Source organism: Aegilops tauschii, chromosome 2, assembly GCF_002575655.3.
Source record: "Aegilops tauschii subsp. strangulata cultivar AL8/78 chromosome 2, Aet v6.0, whole genome shotgun sequence".
NCBI classification, from domain to species: domain Eukaryota; kingdom Viridiplantae; phylum Streptophyta; class Magnoliopsida; order Poales; family Poaceae; genus Aegilops; species Aegilops tauschii.
The window spans coordinates 569,259,680-569,283,042 of NC_053036.3; the positions used below are offsets into that span (position 1 = coordinate 569,259,680).

The window sequence follows — 23,363 nt, forward strand, 5'->3', positions numbered from 1 at the left end:
CTACTATGGCTAACGGTTAGAAATAAAGTAAAGTAATTACATGGCGATTTTCATTGACACGCAGGTCATACAATAAATTAAGACAACTCCTATGGCTCCTGCCGGTTTTCATACTCATCGACATGCAAGTCGTGATTCCTATTACAAGAACATGATCAATCTCATACATCACATATATAATTCATCACATCCTTTTGGCCATATCACATCACATAGCATACCCTGCAAAAACAAGTTAGACGTCCTCTAATTGTTGTTGCATGTTTTATGTGGCTGCTATGGGTTTCTAGCATGAACGTTTCTTACCTACGCAAAAGCCACAACGGTGATATGCCAATTGCTATTTACCCTTCATAAGGACCCTCTTCATCGAATCCGATCCGACTAAAGTGGGAGAGACAGACACCCGCTAGCCACCTTATGCATCAAGTGCATGTCAGTCGGTGGAACCTGTCTCACGTAAGAGTACGTGTAAGGTCGGTCCGGGCCGCTTCATCCCACAATGCCGCCGAATCAAGATAAGACTAGTAACGGCAAGCAAATTGAACAAATCATCGCCCACAACTACTTTGTGTTCTACTCGTGCATAGAATCTACGCATAGACCTAGCTCATGATGCCACGGTTGGGGAACGTAGCAGAAATTCAAAATTTTCTACGCATCACCAAGATCAATCTATGGAGTTTACTAGCAACGAGAGGGAAGGAGTGCATCTACATACCCTTGTAGATCGCGAGCGGAAGCGTTCAAGAGAACGGGGTTGATGGAGTCGTACTCGTCGTGATCCAAATCACCGATGATCCTAGCGCCGAACGGACGGCACCTCCGCGTTCAACACACGTACGGTTGGGAGAGACGTCTCCTCCTTCTTGATCCAGCAAGGGGGAAGGAGAGGTTGATGGAGATCCTGCAGCACGACGGCGTGGTGGTGGAAGCAGCGGGGATCTCGGCAGGGCTTCGCCAAGCTCAGCGAGAGGGAGAGGTGTCACGGGAGGGAGAGGGAGGCGCCAGGGGCTTGGGTGCGCAGCCGTCCCTCCCCCTTCTTTATATAGGGGCCCTGTGGGGGGGCGCCGGCCCTAGAGATCCAATCTCAAGGGGGGCGGCGGCCAAGGGGGGAAACTTACCCCCCAAGTCAGGTGGGGCGCCCCCCACCCCCAGGGTTTCCAACCCTAGGCGCAGGGGGAGGCCCATGGGGGTGCACCAGCCCACCAGGGGCTGGTTCCCTTCCCACTTCAGCCCATGGGGCCCTCCAGGATAGGTGGCCCCACCCGGTGGACCCCCGGGACCCTTCCGGTGGTCCCGGTACAATACCGGTGACCCCCGAAACTTTCTCGGTGGCCGAAACTGGACTTCCTATATACAAATCTTTACCTCCGGACCATTCTGGAACTCCTCGTGATGTCCGGGATCTCATCCGGGACTCCGAACAACTTTCGGGTTACCGCATACTAATATCTCTACAACCCTAGCGTCACCGAACCTTAAGTGTGTAGACCCTACGGGTTCGGGAGACACGCAGACATGACCGAGACGACTCTCCGGTCAATAACCAACAGCGGGATCTGGATACCCATGTTGGCTCCCACATGCTCCTCGATCATCTCATCGGATGAACCACGATGTCGAGGATTCAATCAATCCCGTATACAATTCCCTTTGTCTATCGTATGTTACTTGCCCGAGATTCGATCGTCGGTATCCCAATACCTCGTTCAATCTCGTTACCGACAAGTCACTTTACTCGTACCGTAATGCATGATCCCGTGACCAACCACTTGGTCACATTGAGCTCATTATGATGATGCATTACCGAGTGGGCCCAGAGATACCTCTCCGTCATACGGAGTGACAAATCCCAATCTCGATTCGTGCCAACCCAACAGACACTTTCGGAGATACCTGTAGTGTACCTTTATAGCCACCCAGTTACGTTGTGACGTTTGGTACACCCAAAGCATTCCTACGGTATCCGGGAGTTGCACAATCTCATGGTCTAAGGAAATGATACTTGACATTAGAAAAGCTCTTAGCAAACGAACTACACGATCTTGAGCTATGCTTAGGATTGGGTCTTGTCCATCACATCATTCTCCTAATGATGTGATCCCGTTATCAATGACATCCAATGTCCATGGTCAGGAAACCATAACCATCTATTGATCAACGAGCTAGTCAATTAGAGGCTTACTAGGGACATGTTGTGGTCTATGTATTCACACATGTATTACAGTTTCCAGTTAATACAATTATAGCATGAACAATAGACAATTATCATGAACAAGGAAATATAATAATAACCATTTTATTATTGCCTCTAGGGCATATTTCCAACACACAAAGTCTTTAGGCTGCATGTTCAAACTAAATATAAAATTAAAAAACATAAAACCTAGATTTAGGATCGTCGCTGTCTTTAGTCCTCGTCGTCCTTCATGAGGTTGATGTAGGGCGATGGTTGCCATAGGTGGGCTGGCGGCCCCTGCGGTGGCTACCAGGCGGGAGGCGCCTGCATCACTACTGTCCATGGCGGGGATGGTGACCATGTGTCGGCGCCAACCCGGGAGGACACATAGACACATACTCCGGCATGCAGGGCACCATCTCCGTCCACGTTCCCGGATTGCCCACCAAGGCTGCGGTGGGTGGCTCCTCGAACACGTCGTCGTGCACCTCCTTCATGGGCTCCTCCTTGACCTGCAGCTCCGGGATGGCGACGTCCCCAGCGGCCGACAGAGCCATCATCTCGCCGAGGCCCTCCCATTGGGCGCGGTCATGCTCCCGAACGGAGTCCTTGAGCATCCTCCTCACCAGCTCTTCTTCCTCCTCAGCGGACATGGTGGGAGGTGGTGGTGGCGGGGACGACAAGGGGGAGGGCATCGGTGTTAGCCCGCGCCCTCGTGCACGACCGGGCGACCTGTGCGAGCTGGGAGCGCGCGAGGCTGGTAGAGCGCGCCCGTGGCGAGGATTGCCGCTGCAGGCCGCGATCTTCCCGAAACCACGTGTCCTAGAGCGGGGAATCGATGGCGTACTTGGCATTGTTGACGAGGTCCAGCGGCAGGTAAGCGCGGCCGCTCACCGGGACCGGCGGCACGGGCATCCCATCTGCCGACAGGTGCCAATAGTTGGGGAGATGGATGTCATTCCACAGATTCGGCGTGCCCGTCTCCCGATAGCTCTGGCAAGTCTCGACCTTCATGTACGACCACATGCAAGGCGGGGCCGCTGACAGGAAGATGCTGAATGTGGGCGGCGAGGAGGTGCTGGAGCTGCGACGACCGCCGAACGACGAACCAGCCTCGTGGTCGTGCTTCCCCTACCGGGGACCTACTTCCACACCATGGTAGGAGGCGGTGGGCTGGCACGGCTAATAATTGTGCCATGGCGGGCCGTGCCGTGCCAGGCCCGATTAGGGTGGGCCGTGCCGGACCGGCCCGTTTAGCCAGCTCTGCCTATATCCATTTTGATCCAAACGGACGCGGTCAGACGAAATGGGATTGTGCCTTGGGTTGGCCTTAGACTGTGCCATGGACGATTTGAAGGACGGTATTGGACACAACCTGAACTCCTGTGCAAGGAAATTCGGTTTAAGCGAAGCGTAGACTTGTAGGAACTGCGCGTGCTCAGCCATTGGGGATAGGAAGATGAGAAGCATTGGAGGCCTAAGAGCATCTCCAGCCGCGTCCCCAACTGGCCCCCTAGGCCATTTTTCAGCGCAAGCGCCAAAAAATCGGCCCAGTCGCGCCCCCAGGACCTTGTTTATCGCCGGTTTGGGCCGAAATAACAGCCGGCGAACCCGAGCCCCCCGGGGGCCGTCTGGGGGCGGCGGCTGAAGCAAAAAGGCGTGTGGGTCCGCTCTGTCGGTGAGAGACGACACTTTTTCCTGCGGATCCCCTGATTTTCCCCTCCATTTTCCCTCCACCACTCCCCCCGTCTGCTCGCTTGAACCAGATGTCGTCGACGGCCGCGCCAACTCCCACGATGACCCCAATGCACGCCGCCAACAAGCCCGAGTGATGATGCCTCCACGACGCCCAACACAGAAGCTGCGTCGACGACGACCAGCCCGGGCATGCCGTCGTTTGATACATTGCCTACGCGTCCTTCCTTTTGAACGCCGAACTTTCGAGTATGATTGATCGTCGAATTGTGGTATGGTGATCGCCGAACTTGTGGCGTCTTTTTTTGTAGCGGAAATATCATGTTTGAATTTATACGCGTCTTGGGGCCGAACCTGGAGGCGTGACTGAAAACTAGATCGCCCTCGGGGCCAAAAACGCGCCGGCCGAAGGGCCAAACCACAATTGCCGGGTGCGCCTGAGGGCCGAACGAGTGGAGATGGACGCAGCTTCGGTGCCTTAAAGGCACCTGCCTTTGTGTCACTGACATGTGGGCCAGCCACCTGTTGAGCCAACATGTCATAGACACAATGGTAGGTGCCTCTAAACCATCACGTCCCCGGAGATCCCCATGTGTGATATGAGTAAAATAAGTCAAAATGGTTTCAAATCAAATCAGCACTATGCCATATTGCCATCCATATATTTCTTTAAAACTCCAAAATGCAGGCTTGTCAGTTCCACACATGTGTACTCTACGAGTAGTGTACACATACAACAAATTTAAGAGGCTTTTGAATTGTAGCACCACAGGCGGGAGGGTGGGGGCAGCAGAGCACAGATCACGGACCCAGTTCTCCTTTCCTGCCACCAGCGGCAGGGCAGTCACTGCACCCTATTCTATTGTACTGTCGGGGACAGCCAGATAAATTTCAAAACTTTGATGTCCCGTTGCTCCAACTGTTGCTATTTGACGCCACATCCTTATTTCCAAATTTAAAAAGTACGCTGCATCCTCATCCGGTTTCACAGTGATCTTCAGCTTGAAGCAAAGCTAGCTGGGTTTTGGAACCAAAGTGTTCTTCTGTTCATGAGAAATTTTATACATCGACACTCTGAAGACAAGTTCAGAGTAGGTTCAGATTCGCATGAGGTCTCTGAAATTTGAGAGATCTAGTTCTAAACAACAGGAGCAGCAGCAGTATATATTACAAAAAACTGAAAAAACAAGATGAGAAATACAGAGAAGAATCCGCGACAGGAAGAATCTCATGCGTTATTTCCAGCATGGCCACCACCTAATCCTGCGGATCTCTCAGCATCATCGCCAGCTTCTCCGGCCTGTTCCTCCGGCCGCCGCCCGCGGCGTCGGCCTTCTTCTCCTTGGACGGCGAAGCTGGGAAGAACAGGTGCCCGAAGCCGAACACGTTGATCACCGGATCCACGCGCACATTGGTCGAGTACGAGCGCTCCATGCCCCTCGGCCGCGGCCGCCGCAGGCCGCCGACGCCCCCCGCGGCGGGCGTGCTCGAGCACCGCTCCAGGCCCCGGAACACCACGCGCCCGGACGCGCTGACGCGCGGGCTCTCGGCGGCTATCGCGGGGCGCCATGGCCGCGCGGGGCCGCGCGGATGCCACGGCGGACGGGAGTTCCTGCCGGAGTCCGAGGAGGAGGCCGAGGACGACGAGGAGGCCCGGGTCAGGAGCGGGTGCGCGCACGCCTGCTGCTGCTGGCGCTGTTTCGGGGCCGCGGCCGCGGCGGCGCCGTTCCTGCAGCCGCCGGCGTTCTTCTTGGACATGAGGTGGAGGAGGCTCGCCACCGGCGCGGAGCGCGTCCGCAGGGGTGGGCGCGACGGCGGCGGCGGGCGGCGCGCGTTCCTGCCGGAGTCGGACGAGGAGGCCGACGAGGACGAGGAGGAGTCGCGCGAGAGGAGCGGCCGCGAATGCGCCTCCCGACGCCCCACGGACGCTTCCGTGCGACCCTTGGTCTCGCCGGCTTTGGGCTTCTTTGTAACGAGGAGGAGGAGATCACGCCACCGCCGCCCAGCACACCGCGGCGCGCGGGGAGAGGCGGGCTCCGAGGGAGGCTCCTCCTCCGGGCACGGCGGAGCCGAGCAGGTCGAGGCGGGATTCAGCAGCGGGAGGAGAGGCACGAGCTTTCCGTCCGAGAAGAGCTCGTCAGCGGCGGAGAGCGCGGCCACCGCCGCCGGGATGCGGAACTCGAAGTCGCCGTCGTCGTCTTCAGCGCCCACCGGAGGTGCCGGCAAGGGCGCGATGGACGCGTGGAACGAGAAGAGATCCGGCGAGGTCACTGCGGCGACGGCGGCGGCCATTAGCGGCGTCGGTGGAGCATTAACGCTGGAGGTGGTTGCCGTCGGTGGTCTGTGTGCGGGGGCGAGGGAGGAGGGAGTTGTTTAACTTCGTCGTCGCCGTGTCAACGAACGCTGGAGTATATAAGCGGGTCGTTTCTGGGTTACCGGGTCTGAAGCGAAGGCGGCTCTGGGCCCGGGAAGAGGGTATACGAGGCAACCGATGGATAGTGCGTGTGCCGACGTCGGGGGTGGTTGACCAAATCCTTTTCTTTTTTTGCGGGTCACCAAACCTGTTTGTACTCACTGTTAGTAGTATATTTTATTTTATTTTTATTTTGAAAACAACTATATTTGTATCTTGCACTATACAGTTGTGCAACCGTGCAGGCCTCACCCTTTTTTAATCTAAGGAAAAAAAGAAGAAGATGGAGATTATGCGCGTCACAGAGACATCTAAAGGTGGTATTTTTAATGATAAATATTCAATGATTATATATTTTGTACTTAATATTCATATGTGATATCACTATAGTAGTATGACATATGAATAGCCAATATATTTATATGTATATTAATTTTTTATAAATAGCCAATATATTTATATGTACTTAAAGCGTGCATTTGTAAGTATTATATGCGCATTAATGTCATGTTTTTGGTCTACATTACTAAGTGTTTCTATGAAAAAGATTCATAAGTATTGTGTGACAATAATCTTTATTTGGAAATCATTTGCCACATGAATCTTTGTTATACTAGCATATATTGTACCATGTGCCAATACTGAAAATTATAGTATACACAACCAAAATGGAAGATATAGAGAGCATTAATTGACAATATTATATCGCCTTTTATTTGGTGTTGTTTTGTTGTACTAGTGATATGATTTGTTTTCCTATTTTAAAAAGTAAAAATGCCCATATTAGTCCTACAAGATCATAGACATCATCTTACCTCCCAATATGTAATGGCAATATTTCCATTGGATTTAAAAAAATAATGAACTACTCATATGTTATATTTTATGGGCCGTGGACCAATAAATCTGAATCTCGACCGAGTTAAAATTTTGAGATCTAGTTCCATGGCTAGCCGAGTAGAAGAATCACCAGTAAAATCTAACCATCTAAGCTATGCTTAGTTCGTCTCACTCGTACTCTCAATGTAAACGAAATACATATGAGAGAGCCTATGTAGAACAGAGGCAGAACACGGCCGATACATATGAAATGCCCCTAGTCTCTAGTTTGCCGTAGCCGATTTGCAATGTCTATGATCGATGCTCATCTTGATTAAGCTTAAATAAAGCTGCCTAATTTCCTAACACCATATATGTTTAGTAGCCTGTAAAGAACCTGAAAAAAATGGAGCGTGTTAAAAAAAAAGGGGTTCTTCTCTATATTTGCAAAAGGCAAACTCTTATTTAATGTGGCTTGGGACGTTTTACGGGAGTGAGCATGTGATGTGATCGAGTGGCAGAGCATGCAAAGGCAAACATTCTCGCTCGCCTGATTACACACGTATCATGCACGAGATTTGGTCGGCCGGGTGAGATCGACCTAAAAAAAAAAGACCAAACCTAAAGGCTAATCCTTGTTGGCTTTTCTTTATAGAAAAAACTCCGTGAACACCGGGCGTCCGTGCCGGGACTCGAACTCAAGTGAGATCGACCTCGTTCCTTCAAAAGATGCGTGGCATCCAATGGCGAATTCACTGTAATGAGCTCCTGCACATATTAATTGTTAGTGACCCTTTTCAGTATACGTACATGCACGAATTGTAAGATCGGCTACGGAGTTGAACAAATCTAGTACGTACGTATCACGGCCGGGAGAAGATGGCAGCATTGATACACACTGACACACACACTCACCGAAGAAGCTCTTTCAGCGAATCTTTCGTGTACGCACGATGCAGTCGTGTCGCCGTAGAGCGTTAAAGACGCGCAGGTTTGCCTCTGCAGGTACTACGGGTGTGTGTCGTTCGTTGAGGGTTTATGCTTTTTTTTAACGTTTTTCTTCCCTTTTCTGTTTTTTTTTAATTTTTGTTCCTTTTGCATTTTAATTCATGAACATTTGAAATAAGTGACTTAATTTTTAAAATTTTATAATATTTGTTAAGTTCATGCATATAAGTAAAGTTCACCAATAATTTTAAAGTTTGTGAACATTTTTAAAATTCCTGAAGTTTACTTCAAATTTGTAAATGTTTTTTAAATTTGCAAGCAACTTTTTGAAAAAAAATATGATTTTTTTTATTTGCAACAGAGTCAAACGGAGGATTATTTGCTTCTTTTTCTCACGGAAAATCGTGCAGGAGACTTTCATTTGGCACGGCTCCTAAGAGATAAAGGAAAGAATAACTCGTCTAAGAGCCCATATGTCCGGCTAAATAAGATGTGTTCTGAGAGCAAGATGAATGAGCTCCTCGATCAGAAGAGTAGTCATCAGGAGGGGACTTAGTTTAGTAATCCAAGTTTTGTTTAAAAAAGTCAATGAACATCTTTTGATTTAACGGACTTTTCAAACAGAATGATGGTTGTCTTTTTGTAAGATAGGAGCATATCGAACGGGAAAAAAATGCTAGCCGGGCGAGTGGAGCAGGGCAGCCAAGCTGAGCAAGCGGGAGCTTCGTGGGCCGATCCATGTGAACGTTATAGCAGCAATTCCATGGTTTCAGCGTGTAATAGGAGCTCCCGACAGGCTCACACTACGACCACCGGCTGACACCAAGGTTGAAATGAGTAAGGACACCACAACCACGCATCAAACAACTTCACTCTCATCTCAGAACAAATATCGTCTCTAGTGGCACACCAACATGATATATGAACGAAGAACACACACCATCAAAACATAATTAAAATCCAAGCCAACGGGGATAAAACCAAATGAAACAACGACCACAATAACCTTCAATAGTGACCACAATAACATGCTAGAGAAAAAGACAATCTCATGAATGAAGAACGACGCGGCGAAGCGCCCATTGGCCTCTAGTAAGTTCACAAAGCTCCCTAAATTTGGAGCCCCCTCATTTCATTGAGATCTTCAATTTGAGACTGGATACAAGAATCTAACTAGATCGTTTGGTAGGTCCCCTTGGCAAGTGTATGGGTGGTGTGAGCCTTGGTTGGCAATAAGGAAGCACCGCTTAGGACACATTTAATACCAGCAAAACCCACACGGTCAACAACACATGTGGCTACCTCAAGTGTGTGTACTCATTCGGCCCCGCAAGTCACCGACTCTTGATCTAGGGGTGCCAAGTTTCATTTGGCCATCAGTGTCTCATGCTTCATTCTTTTATGACGGGAAACTTCATCCTTGAGGTTACAACAGTAAATCAGTGGTTTGGCAATCTTCCTTGCAAGGGGTATGTCCCTGGTCACAACATGTTCACAAACAAAAGTTCTGACCTACTGGGGTGCGACACTTAGGAGGCTCTTCAAAACATTTGAGGTTATCCAACTTGTGCATGTTTGGTCTTTTGCGATTTTATTCACAGAGTTTTGGTGGAACGTCAAGATGCAAAAAGTGGAGTTAGAGACGACAAGCTCAACGATCTTCAACTTCACTTGTATGAACATGGAGTTTGTGTTTTTTTATCTGATACTTTCGTTATTTGTCGAATGAAGTCAGATCGTTTATTAAAGATGAAATTGTCATGAATTCCAAGGTAGTTTAGATTCTCATTGTTTGTGCAGGTGTAGAATGTGCCATTTATATAGGATATTTTAGATGTCATGAGATTCTTTATCCCACCAATAGCTTCACCACACGGTTGTGAACAAAAATGTGAAAAATGAAATACACATAACCGCTCATTTCAAAGGATTGTAGTATTGCCAACCAGCGCATAATATGTACTTGCCTACACACACTCGTGTGCCTGAAGCTAATCTTGTGGATGCTAGACATCAGAGTTCCTCCAGAGTTTTTTGGGCTAATTTTTAATACCTTTGATTCCGCCCACCACTCCTAATGTTGCCTAGACCTCACCATTGTCTCCATTGTAGTGTTAGCATGTCATATCGATGTCACTACATGCAGTACACTCCTTGAGATATGGATCTTACAAGCAAAAGATCCACACAACAAGAAGTGCGCTGGGAATCACAACCACCACTGCATGATCTGCACGAAATCCATAATTACGTCTATGTGTTGTTTGTATCACTCATATTGAAATTTCCCGCCTGGTCGCCATGAAGACCCATCATCACTTGTATTTTCTAGTACATATGGTTCAATTTCTTTCATTGATGATGTTCCTCCACCAAAACCTCCAGGAAGTTTCTCTTGTTTTGTTCTTGACGATGCACTCTACGGGACATAGATTCTATAGGTTGCATTAGGTTAGTTGTGGAAAGACATCACCTCCACTCTTATTTTCCATCACTTAGTAGTTAGTACTACCACAACAACACAACAACACGAGGCTAAATATGTAAAATTTTGAACGAAAGAATTTTTGATGTGCAGAATCTCCACAAGGAACTCAACAATAATATTGTAGGTTTCAAATGGGTATGGATGTGTTTCTCATGGCTTTCTTTCTTATGCTTCTCCCCGAGCGCAAGGTAGAGCCATCTTACAGAAGATGTCGTTTGTGCTTGGCTATCACATCAAGACAAGTATGCTTGGTTTTGTGCCCAAAGGTTGGATTTCCAATGTTTAGGCAAAACAAAAGATAGACTACCAGTTTGTTGTATCAATATATTTTGCCAATTTGTAAAAACTTGAGAATATTTGGCAAGTTTGGGAGTTGTCGAATGTTGGCAAGGATTTTTGGCTCCCAATCCAGCAATGCTTTGCATGGAGAATGTGCCAAGGTTCCCCCCACCATCGCATGTGGCACATGCCATCATGTCTAGCAAGCCTACTCTATTTCTCATGCGCGTCTGACATAGGCCCTAAAAATTGAAAAATCATAAGATATCTTGTATTGGCGGAAAGTAATATGGGATGAAACGGATATGAAATACATAATTTGAGCCCAATACGATAGGATTGAGCTAAAGACTACACCACAGATTCCACATGTTAACATCGCAAAGTTTCAATCCATGTGATCCTTATAATTTTGTCTTGCTGGATGGATGGCTAGATGTTTTTTTATCTGATTAACATGATGTCTCCTGGGGAGTTGCTTGACGTAGAATTTCTAAGGAATATATAATTGGTATTAGTATAGACTTGCCAAAAAAGTAATGTCACTAACCTGTTTGCTCCAAGTGGCTTTTGTGCTCCTCGAACTATGTTTCCCTGAGGTATGTATGTGTGATATGTGAGCTAATTGGGCACGACTATAGCCACACATTTTGGGCCAATAACAAATTTGCAAGAAGGCATGTCTAACATGAAAGCTAGGGTGATGGCCAATGCCGCAATCACCATAAAAGACTCAAGTCGGCCATATGCGAGTGCTACCCTAAAAAATGTCCAATCTAGATGATGGATCATCTTGTAATCCCTGAGGACTGCAACCTACGAAATTTCTGGAAGACACTATTGTCCATAAATGATTAACATTATGGAGGGAGACGGAATGCTCTAGAGCCAACCCATGTACTTGGCATATGACTTCCATCAATTTCGTAGGTTGCAATTCCTCTGGTCATTTGAGACGATTGTCTATTTGGGCAGTTTTTTGGATAGCACACTCATATGGCAACCCTAAGTCAACATTATATCGAATACAAGTGACGAATGCACTATTTATCCATTAGCTATATGGCAATATGCTAAATTTAGACTATGCAAGCATAGGACCAACCAAAGAAAGACTAATACCTAAAATTTCCATGACTGAGCGTTCGATTCTCTTCACCTCACATTATTATAGGATGATATATTTTTTGTTTAGAACTCGTAACTATGGATTTTTTTACGGGTCGTGAACCATGAAGAGGGCTAGACTTTGTGTTGTTGTTGTGTGTGTGTGTGTGTGTGGTTAACAAAAACATGCACTATCATTCGTTGGCTCATATGCTTGACGATCAAAGAATTTGAGGGCAATCATCTGCGTTGTAGGGTCCATGTGTGTGCTCTGCTCACCGATCAAACTGTACGTACCGAACCTATGAAACCTGTCACGTGGAACTAGCAGCAGTAGACAAATACATTGCATCCCCCCTAGTTTGTTTATGATTAGTTTACATAATGCAATAATCTCTCCTATCATAGAGTTGGTTTAGCATCCCAAGATTAATTTTACATAGTATAGTACCACAAGGCGGTGCGTTATCTTTTTATTTTAACACAGTACAGACGCAAGCGCTTATATACACGCGCATACACTCATCCCTATGAGCACACACGCACACCATACCTCCATGAGCACCTCCGAAAGACTGAGCTGGCATATCATCTTGAAAATTTACGAAGTCACCGTAGCCGCAGTTTGCTAATTCGATAGTCACATTGGTTATGTGCCAGTTCTCGTTTATTTCTTGGTCGTATACGTACGTGGCAGGCACGTTCTGTGGCAGCAGCTTACGTGGCAGGGTTCATACAGTACGTACAGACAGCACAAAACGTGCTCTGTTGTTCGAGTTGAGCGGTCACTGACGGGCGGAGGTGCGCTCAGAAAAAGAAAACTTGACACACACACACACAATAACAAAGCACCAAAAAGTTCTTTCAGTGAAGCTTTCATGTAAACGATGCAGTCCGTAGAACGGTAAAGAAGCAGATTTAGTTCTGTACGTACTATTGGCGCCGAGCACAGGTGCAAGCCAAGAAAATTACTGTATAAATTATTATCTGAGACGGGTTCTGATGAGATAGACACGAAATGAAACTGTCCAAAAATGTGTCGAGGCATGGATCAAAATCAATTATGGACAATTGATCAGGAAGGTGCTCCCAAAGTTGGGTTAGTCATGCATTAATCTAACTCAGGATCAACTACTAAATTCAGCGGTTTCAAGGTTTGGAACCACCTTTGGCTTGCTCTTGGTGCAAACGCCTTTAAAATATGGCCAAAGGCAAGGAGAAACTGAAGAATCTAGCTGTATGTGTGGACATGCCCCAAGATGCTGCTGCAGCATTATTTGTACTTTGAGAGCAAAAGTTCGTTAACCGGTGAACGGCTCGGCCGGCTTCGATCGTGTATAGCACCAGTACTTGTCTGATCGAACGTAAATTCGTCTGGTTGCTAAGAAGATGCCACAGTACAGTACAGACGGCACCAAAACGTGTTCTTTTACAGGTGCAGCTTGAGCGGGGTCACGGACAGACGACGGTGCGCTCCAACGAAAACCCACTCCTCCACGTACCAACAGCAACCCAAACTTTCCTCACCGGCCGCGCATGTGATGCGAAGATGCGCCGACGGTTCGGCCTGGCCCTCACCCCGGCCGTCCCCGGCGGGAGGGAACAAACGGTGCTTTTCTAGGCCGCCTCCAGCACGGCCTAGCTCGCTAGCTAACCCAGCTTTTAACAACAACTAAAGCCGGCTCTCATCTTGCTCCACGTCTGTGATAATCACATAAAGAGAAAGCACTATGATGCTGCTCTCATGGAGAATGTTGGCTTGGCGGGCAGGGGCAGCACGAAAGGCGGCCGGTGCGGCGCCAATCATGCCCACCAGAGCGTTTGTGTCCCTCAAAAGCAGGGAGCTGGCTGGCTGGCTATCATCGGCTGTGTGCGTAGTGAGTGAACAACCACTGATCAGATCAGCCATCATCCCCTTCTGCTCATCATTTTTCCTTGGACGGAACGACAGATCATGGTATGGTCATCATAGGTTGATGCCTTTGAGAGGAACGCATGACATGCTGCGGTGGAGTGCTCATACGTACCTGCAATGCTGCAAGCGAGGCATTATGTTTGTACGCGATGTATGGGCGGGTGCCCTGTGGGCTCTGGCTGGTCGGTTGCAAGTAGTGCTCCATCAGTCAACAACTGAAGAAGTCTGTAAATGTCTTGTAGTGTTTCACAGAAAAATGAAAGATACGCTGACATAGAGTATGTGAGCTCGAGCTCCCTTTCGGTGGTGAGGGCCCGGATCTGAGGCGGCGGCCTCGCTGGTGCAGACGGCGCTCCTCCGGCGGCGAGGAGTGCTCGTCGGTGAGGTTGGCCGGGTCCCCTCGGCTGCCCGGGCAGCGAGGTCCCGGTGGGCGCTGGTCGTGGCGCGGGGAGGCCCCGGGCTCCTCTCGTCAGATCTGAAGCGTTCTGGTCCGCTCTTGACGCCTAACCTCCGGCCGGCCTGGATCTCCGGCGTGCACGCGCCTGCTGATGCTGTGGCTGGTTCGAAGGTGGCGGCAGGGTGCTTGGCCGGGGGAAACCCTTGGCCGCCGGTGGTGGTCACGGCGTCGATGGCGTCCTGGACGCCATTCCCTCCTTGGTGGCGGCGCGAGGCTCAATTTCCCCTGCCTCCCCCCTTCCCCTGCGCCCGGGTGAAAACCCTAGCCCCGGTGGCTGAGCGGCGGCGGCGCCACAGCGTCGTCACCTTCTTGAAGGCGCCGACTTGGGCATGGGGATGCTGGGCATGCATGGCGAGCCGGTCTGGTTCCTGGTGGCGGCCCGCTTGATCTACTGCGTCGCAGCTCCGGGCAGGTCCGATGTTTCGTCCAGGCGGTGTGCTCCTTCCCCAAGTGCTCCAGTGTGTCCGGCGGTGCGGCGCCCTCGAGCCTGGGCGAGAGGGGATAGTGGTCCCCTCTCCCGCCACTGTGATGTGTTGGTGGCGAGGGCAGCTGGCCTTGGAGAGCTCTGATTCTGTCTCGTGGCTGCGGTGCTCCTCTTCCGGCCGTGACTCCGATGGGGACCTCGCCCTTCTGCAGCCTTACCTTGTACCTGCCGTGGTGGAGCGGTACTTCATCTCACACATTGATGGCAGCGGATATCGGCGGCATGGCACTGTGGAGGCTCGGCGTCCGATGCGCGGAGATGGACTCGCGCAGGAGGAGGTAGCTGTCTGGCGTCATGGTGACGTCGATGGCAGAGTGGCCAGACAAGGTAGAAGCCTCAATATAATCTGAAGACGGACCTGTGGAAGATGGCTGCGACGACACACGTGTGCGTCTGACCGGATTGTGTCCCAGACCCGGTATGTGGCTCGGCTGGGGCTTCCGGCTTTTGATGTTAGGTTTAGGTGAGTGGTTTGGGTAGTGGCCCAGCTAGCATCCCTTCATCATATGGATAGGAGTAGCGGCATATGTTGCCAAGATGGTGGATTCAGGTATATTATTTGTAATACTTTGTAAGGTCCTCGAGAATAATCAATAAAGTGGCCGTATGCATCTCCCAGATGCAGAGGCCGGGGGTCATCCTCCATTTCTAAAAAAAATGTGAGCTCAAGCTCACAAAGGCTTGGATAAACAGTAAAATCTGAAAAAAAAGTAAACTAATTCAAAAAATTCTGACTTTTCTTTTGCAAGAAACACTGATATTTTTCTGTGAAACTTTCACAAGTTTTGCCCACACCTCCACAAATGTGATTTAATCTTGAAAATTTACATGCATGTAGAAAAAACTTCAATGTTCGTTGCCAAAAAAAGCAGATTTTTAATTTTTTTTTTCAAAATTTACTGTTCATTCGAGCTTCAGCTCGAGCTCAGAATAATACTTTTGAAGATATGCCCATTTTAAAAATAAAATATAAGTAGATATGCCCGGATTCTATTTGGCGCCTTAAATGCCAGATAGTGTAATAAGCAGCCCCCCCCCCCCCCCCACACACACACACACATATCTGGCTAGACCAAAGCCCTATTTGTTTGGCCTTTTGCTTCTGCTTTTGCAGCTTTTCCACTTTAGCCAAAAAGCCACAAAAACTCCTAAGTAGGTGCTTTTGAAGCTTTTTTGGCTTTTGATGAATCAATATAACCTATTTGAGCTTCAAAAGCCATAAAAGCTCCAAAAGCCCTTATTTAGGAATTTTTATGATTTTTTTGGTAAAATTGAAAAAGCTGCAAAAGTAGAAGCAAAAGCCAAACAAACAGAGCCTAACCGGGCTGCCGACACACTATTCCCGCCAGAAGGTTCCCGCCAGTTTAGTAGGCTGGATTTTTGGGTGTTTTTCTCACACGGTTTTGTTGTTTTTCTTTCTTTATTCCTTTTTTTTATCAAAAACCTTATGAAATTTTTTAAATCATGAACAGTTTTGAAATTCATGATTTTTTCCAAATTCGCAAACATTTTGGAATTTTTGATTTTTTTAATCATGATTGTTTTTTGAATTCGCCATTTTTTTTATTTTTGTGAACTTTTCTCAGATTCCGGAAATTATAATATTGAATTGTGAACTTTTCTTATATTTACTTGTTTTTAAAAATTGTGAACTTTTATCAAATTCATGATTTTTTAAAATATTGTTAACCTATCCTAATTAGTGAACATTGTTTATTTTTATTTTTATTTTTTGAGATTTTTTACAAATGTATGAACATTTTGCTTGAAATCATAAACTATTTTTTGAATTTTTTTTCTTGAACCCACGATATTTTTAGAAAATTCAACAGTCAACCGGTCAGCAGTCAACAGTCGAGCGGTCAAACGTGAAATATAGCACCACTGGGCCGGTCCACGGGGAGCTGGCGCACGAAGACTGCGGTAGTGGGTGCTTCACAGAGCAGCTATCCGAAACGGCCGAATGACACATTTTTGTACAAAACTGAGAAATGTAATATTTCATTTTGTAGAAGTTTGAAGACATTATTGAATAATATACTCCCTCCGTCTCAAAATAAGTGACTCAACTTTGTAGTACTAGCTTTAGTACAAAGTTAGTACAAAGTCGAGTCATTTTGGGACGGAGGGAGTACTTAGTAAAAATTCAGTTGTTCATAATTCTTAAATAGACACTTATGACTTTAAAATCAAAATTTATACATTATATTTTGTGTATTGCAAGGGTAAGTGTTCATGTATTTCTAAATAGACATTCATGACTTCAAATCAAAACATTCATATATTGAAAAATAATGTTCACGGGTCTTAGAAAATATGTTTAAGAATTACGAAACAAGATAGTCGTATGTATGAAAATAAATATTCATGACCTAAAAATAGATATTCATGTACTCTAAATAAGTATTAATGTATTTATTTTAAAAGGAAATAAAAACATAGGAAAAAGGCCAAAACTAAACAAAAATATGAGGAAAAAGAAAAGAACATTAGAAGAAACAAAAAAAGAAGCCGGACCCATGGCCCCCTTTAGTGGCCAGCACATTACCCGTGCTTAAGTGAAATGCCCCCCCATATCCTTCAACAAAACGAACAACAAGCTTCATGGCTACTTTTCCCCTAAAAAAATGCTAATAGGCTCGGTTGCTAGTATATTTCATGTTATGTTACACCTAAAATCCCCAATTAGAATCAAGGAAATATGTAGTGATGTACCTTGAGATGGTATGATGCTAATATAACTCAGCCACCAAAAAGTAACCGAAAATTTCAATTATTGCGAACATCATCATTAATACAATTCGTATTTACCACACCCAAAGTTCAAAGTCAAAATATGATCTAAACTTGAAAATGCAAAATAGAAACACCATTGTAAATAGACCAAACTATGAGGCTTAGGCTCTAATTGGAGGGTGTAATTATTATGCGTTCTCCGGTAGCTCAACAAGTACACATGATCAAGACATGCCCATTCTAACAACAACAACAACAACAACAACAACAACAACAACAACAAGAACAACAACAACAACAACAACAACGTTTCCATGGGGAAAGATACACCCCAATTTTCATCCTACAGAAATGTGGGGGAGATGCGAACCGACGCGTTTCTTAAAATTGAAGAATTGATTATCTTTCACATCGGCATCCAGATGATCCACCCAACCATAATTCATTGCATTAGAAGTGCAAGATGCGTACACTATCCAAATAGCAGTGATTTTGTTAACACACAACGGTGATTTTTCATGACTTAATTGGTACTCCGTATGTCGGAAGCACGGTAGCATTCAGATATGGTAGCGACTGGTATTCTTTTGTTCTGAATTTTTTTGAGCTGAACCTTTTTTTTTTTGAATTGGTTGAGCTGAGTCAGCAACTCTGACAAGTACCCGTACCGAAGAGCCACACGAGTACACGACAAGATTACAAGAAACAGCTTACAAAGCTTCTGAATTTATCTTATCTGACGGAGTGACGGGGTGCACAAATGGAGGTGCCGTTTGCTAAATCCTCTCCACAAAGAATAAGCCCATTTTTATATGCAGTCAGAAAGGTCAGCCCGGTGAATAATCGTCCTCACGTCTTCGCAGGGTTAGCTCACCAGTTGGATCATCGCCCGATTCGTCGCAAATGCGCACGTGTGACATGCTCTGCTGGGTGAGTTACAGATGGCGCCAAGCCTCAATCTCCGTCAGGTTCAACGAATGCCAGCTCAGATCACTTGGGCGCGTGTGCTACAAATATAATTAAGTTTCCAATCTTATCTGAAACCGAAGAGGAAGTTTCCTTCAGGTCGTTCGTTTACCATAGCACGCAATGTGCTTATGCATCGTGGAGTGTCTTGGCACAGGGGGCAGTAAACAGTGTCATCTTCAGATGAAAACGGTAGTCTTGGCAGTATTTGCAGCACCCTTGCCCGCTGACAAATTGTATCGGGAACTCTTACCAGAATATGTTCGAGTTGTTATTTCCTTGACGAAACAACCACGACTCTCTCTTTTTTCCATAGAAACAACACATACGTTCACACACACACATACGCAAGCGCACTCACCTTATGAATGTACACATGCACATACATTTTACTCCTGTGAGCACATCCAATAGATTGAGTTGACAGATTTTGAGATTGCCAAAGCCGTTGCAGACACCTTATAGTTGATGGGCAATGCCATATACCAATGAAAGAATATCGCCGAGCGGTCTGTATTAAATCTAGAAAAAAGGCAAGCACCTATGTCTAATGACTTCAACCCAGATGGACAGGTCCCCTCACAGGAACCAAACCAGCCGAGTTATGCTTGTTAAACATCATGTCACGTTTATTATGTGATATATGCGCCTTGTTTATCTTAGGTAGTTAGAGATAGAGTTTGTTTTAATTTTCTCTTATCTTTCTATCTCTTCTCCCTATTGTATCTCTCGTTGTTTCCAACGACCGCATCCTGTAACGCTACGAGACGTCTCTCGTCCAATATCAATATATATCATGCGGCTCTCCCTGTATGGAGAGTAGGAACGCTTCCACAACTTTCCACATGGTAATCAGAGCGATCTTCTTCCACCTCGTCTAGCTATCCTCCTCCTCCCAAACTCGACCATGTCGACCTCCAGCTCTGTAGTTTCCTCCGGCCTCAACAACAACGTCTCAGAACCACTCACCAGATCGAACTATGTTCTCTGGCGTGCTCAAGCCCGCTCCCAGATCATGGGGGCTGGTCTCTTTGGATATCTTGACAAAACCATAGCCGAACTAGAGAAAACCCTAGTCAGTAAAACCTCTGAGGGCAAAGATCAGGTCGTCCCCAACCCTGCTTATGCTCCTTGGTTGATCCAGGATCAACAAATCATCGCCTACCTACTCCGCAATCTCTCCAAGGAGGTGCTAGTTCAGGTTGCCTCCCTAGATACATCTCATGCCATCTGGACAGCCCTTGCCAATATGTTTTCTGCCCAGTCCCGTTCCAAAGCAAATCATGTTCGCATCTCTCTCACCACCGCCCAGAAAGGAACCCAATCTGCCGCCACATACTTTGGTCACATGCGAGGTCTTGCCGATGAACTAGCTGCAGCAGGCAAACCTATCACAGAAAATGAGCTCGTCTCTCACATCATCTCCGGTCTGGACATGGATTACCAGCCGATTATCTCTGCCCTTGATGTTCACCCTCATGATGTTTCTGTAGATGAACTCTTCGGCATGGTTGCTATCTTCGATCAGACGATGGAGATGTTCCAGGGCACGGGCGCCGGGGCCTTCAAGTCATCGGCCAACGCCGCATCCCGCGGTCGTGGAGGTGGCCCGGCCAAAGGCTATCGCGGCAACGGCGGAGGCGGCTCCCGTCGTGACTCTGGAAACGACGGCGGTCGCTACTACCCCAACAACGGTGGCGGCGGAGGCCACTACAGCGACAACAGCAACCACTACGGTGGTGGTGGTGGCGGCCACTACTCCAACAACAGCGGCGGTGGCGGCTTCAACTACAACAACAACCATCAAGGAGGAGGTCGACCCTTCTACAACAACAATAGGGGCGGCCAAAATCACTACAACAACAACTTTCGTGTGCATGATGAGTATGAGGGCAAGTGTCAGATTTGTAAGAAAACTAATCACATAACAAAAGAGTGCAAGTGGCGATATGCTGAAGACAACTCACGAAAGATACAACGGGCATGATCAAGTTCATAATGCTGATGGTTCAGGTATGGAGATAAGCAATATTGGTCATTCAATTATTCATTCCCCGCATAAAGATATACATCTTAACAATATTCATCATTGTCCTAGTTCATCGAAAAACCTTCTCTCTGTACATCGTATTGCCCTTGACAATCATGTTTTTCTAGAATTTCATCCATTTTTTTCTTGATCAAGGATCAGGTCACGAAGCAAATCCTCTACCGAGGTAGATGCGTGGACGGACTCTACCCTTTGATTCCCAAAGTTAGCAGATTTAATAAACAAGTGTGTAGTGCCATTAGACTCTCCACAGAGAGATGGCAAGCTCGTTTAGGCCATCCTTCTTTTTCCATTGTCAAGCAAATTCTTAGCAAAAATAATCTCTCAGTTGTTGGAGAGCATAATTCTGAAACAGTGTGTGATTCTTGCCAAAGAGCTAAAAGTCATCAGTTGCCGTATCCTGTCTCAATTAGTGTGTCTACCAAACCTTTACAGCTCATATTCTCTGATGTATGGGGCCCTGCCCCCCTTTCTGTTGGTAGACATGCCTATTATGTTAGCTTCATTGATGATTTTAGCAAATATACTTGGATATACCTTCTCAAGAAACGATGTGATGTGTTCCAAGTTTTCCAAAATTTTCAAGCACTTGTTGAAAGACAATTTAATAAAAAAAATCTTGTTGTTCAATCCGACTGGGGTGGTGAGTATGAAATACTCAACTCCTTTTTTCAGAAGTTGGGAATATCTCATCACATCTCCTGCCCCCACGCTCACCAACAAAATGGTTCCGTAGAGCGCAAACACAGACACATTGTTGAGGTAGGCCTTGCTTTGCTTGCCGCTGCATCCATGCCACTAAAGTTTTGGGATGAAGCCTTTCTCACGGCTGTGCATCTTATCAATATTCTACCCAGCCGTTTCATCAAAAATGAAACCCCCACCAAGCGTCTTTTGCATGTCAAACCAGATTATGCCCCACTCCGTGTGTTTGGGTGTGCATGTTGGCCCAACCTCCGTCCATATAACAACCGTAAACTCATGTTTCGTTCGAAACAGTGTGTTTTTCTTGGCTATAGTACACAACATAAAGGAGTGAAGTGCTTAGATGTCTCTACCGGTCGAGTGTATATCTCCCGGGATGTTGTCTTTGACGAAACCCAATTTCCCTTTGCCACACTCCATCCCAATACCGGTGCCCTTCTTCGCAAAGAAATTCTTCTTTTGCCTTCTAGCCTCTCCAATGGTGCTAATGGGGAAGAAAATAATTGTGATGATCAATATTTGCCTAACCCTCCTAATTTTATACCTGAGCTTTGTGTTTCAGCAATAAACAGTGAAGGAAATAGTGCAAATGGTGTTGAAAATGGTGTTCAAAATGGAGCTACAGTGCATCATTTTATGTGCACAGAATCCCCTGGAGTATCCTCATCGGGATTGCCCCCTTCTGCCATGCAATCCCCCTCGGGATCCACCCAGGTGCACGCTGTCGACGTCCCGCCTGCTGCCCCAAGATTCGCTTCGGGATCGGTGCGATCCGCTGGGCCACCGCCTGGCTTCCCCGCTTCTCCACGCGCGCGCTGGTCCGACCAACCCGAGGGCTCCACGTGCCGCTCACCTGTGCCTGGGCGCCGCGCCTGGGCCCTCCACTCATGCGGTCTCGCCCGACCACGAGGCGGCCACACCTGACCGTGATGTGGGCCTGGTCGCCCCGTCTTGTCCCGAGGCGTCTTCGGGATCGGGCGTTGTCAGCGCGCCGGGATCTCCCTCGGGATCCGCTGCGGCTGCTTCCCCTCAGGTGCCTAGATCCTCTGTGGCTCCCTCTCCTGGAGTCCGCCCTACACATACACGTACTAGGTTGCAACAGGGGGTTATTAACATAATTAATTACAAAAATATTTCCAAGTATGGGCTCACGTGTTTGACAGGAGAATCCAGTGAACCAAAGTCGCTCGCTGCTGCTCTTGGAGACACTCGATGGAAACAAGCAATGGAGGAAGAAATCTCTGCGTTGCAACGTAACAAGACGTGGCATCTAGTTCCTCATCGTCAAGGTATCAATCTTATTGATTGTAAATGGGTCTATAGGGTTAAGCGAAAATCTGATGGTACTATTGACCGCTACAAAGCCAGATTAGTTGCAAAAGGTTTCAAGCAACGGTATGGTATTGACTATGAGGACACGTTTAGTCATGTTGTCAAAGCAGCAACTATTCGTCTTGTGCTCTTTATTGCTGTTTCCAGGGGATGGAGTCTTCGGCAGCTAGACATACAGAACGCGTTTCTGCATGGTGTTCTGGAAGAAGAGGTGTACATGAAACAACCTCCTGGGTTTGCAGATCCAAGTGCACCTTTCCATGTTTGTAAGCTTGACAAGGCTCTGTATGGACTCAAGCAAGCCTCCAGAGCCTGGTATTCTCGGTTGAGTATGAAGTTGCAAGCACTTGGGTTCGTTCCATCAAAGTCTGATACTTCTCTGTTTATTTACAACAAGTTTCAAACTGTCATCTTTGTTCTCATTTATGTTGATGATATAATTGTGACTAGCTCTTCCAATGAAGCAATTACAGCCTTACTCAGTGATCTTCGGTCAGAATTTGCTCTCAAAGATTTGGGAGACTTACATTATTTTCTAGGCATTGAAGTTAAGAAAACTGATCATGGCATTCATCTCTCCCAAGGCAAATATGTCACTGACTTGTTGAGCAGAGTTGGCATGCAGGATTGTAAACCTTCACCGACTCCTTTGTCCAGTTCAGAAACATTGTCTCTCACAGAAGGAACACTCCTGGATCAGGATGACAGTACTAGTTACAGAAGTATAGTTGGTGCACTTCAATACTTAACACTTACTCGTCCTGACATCTCCTTTGCAGTCAACAAG

The 23,363-nt window shown here is 47.1% G+C and overlaps 1 protein-coding gene across 1 annotated transcript; it reads right to left on the minus strand.

Moving 5' to 3' along the window:
• Positions 1-4,899: 4,899 nt before the first annotated feature.
• LOC109738180 (uncharacterized) lies at positions 4,900-6,278 on the minus strand. The gene has a single exon (XM_020297279.4). The coding sequence runs from the start codon at positions 6,167-6,169 to the stop codon at positions 5,135-5,137; it is 1,035 nt and encodes a 344-aa protein (XP_020152868.1). The 5' UTR covers positions 6,170-6,278; the 3' UTR covers positions 4,900-5,134.
• Positions 6,279-23,363: the final 17,085 nt, after the last annotated feature.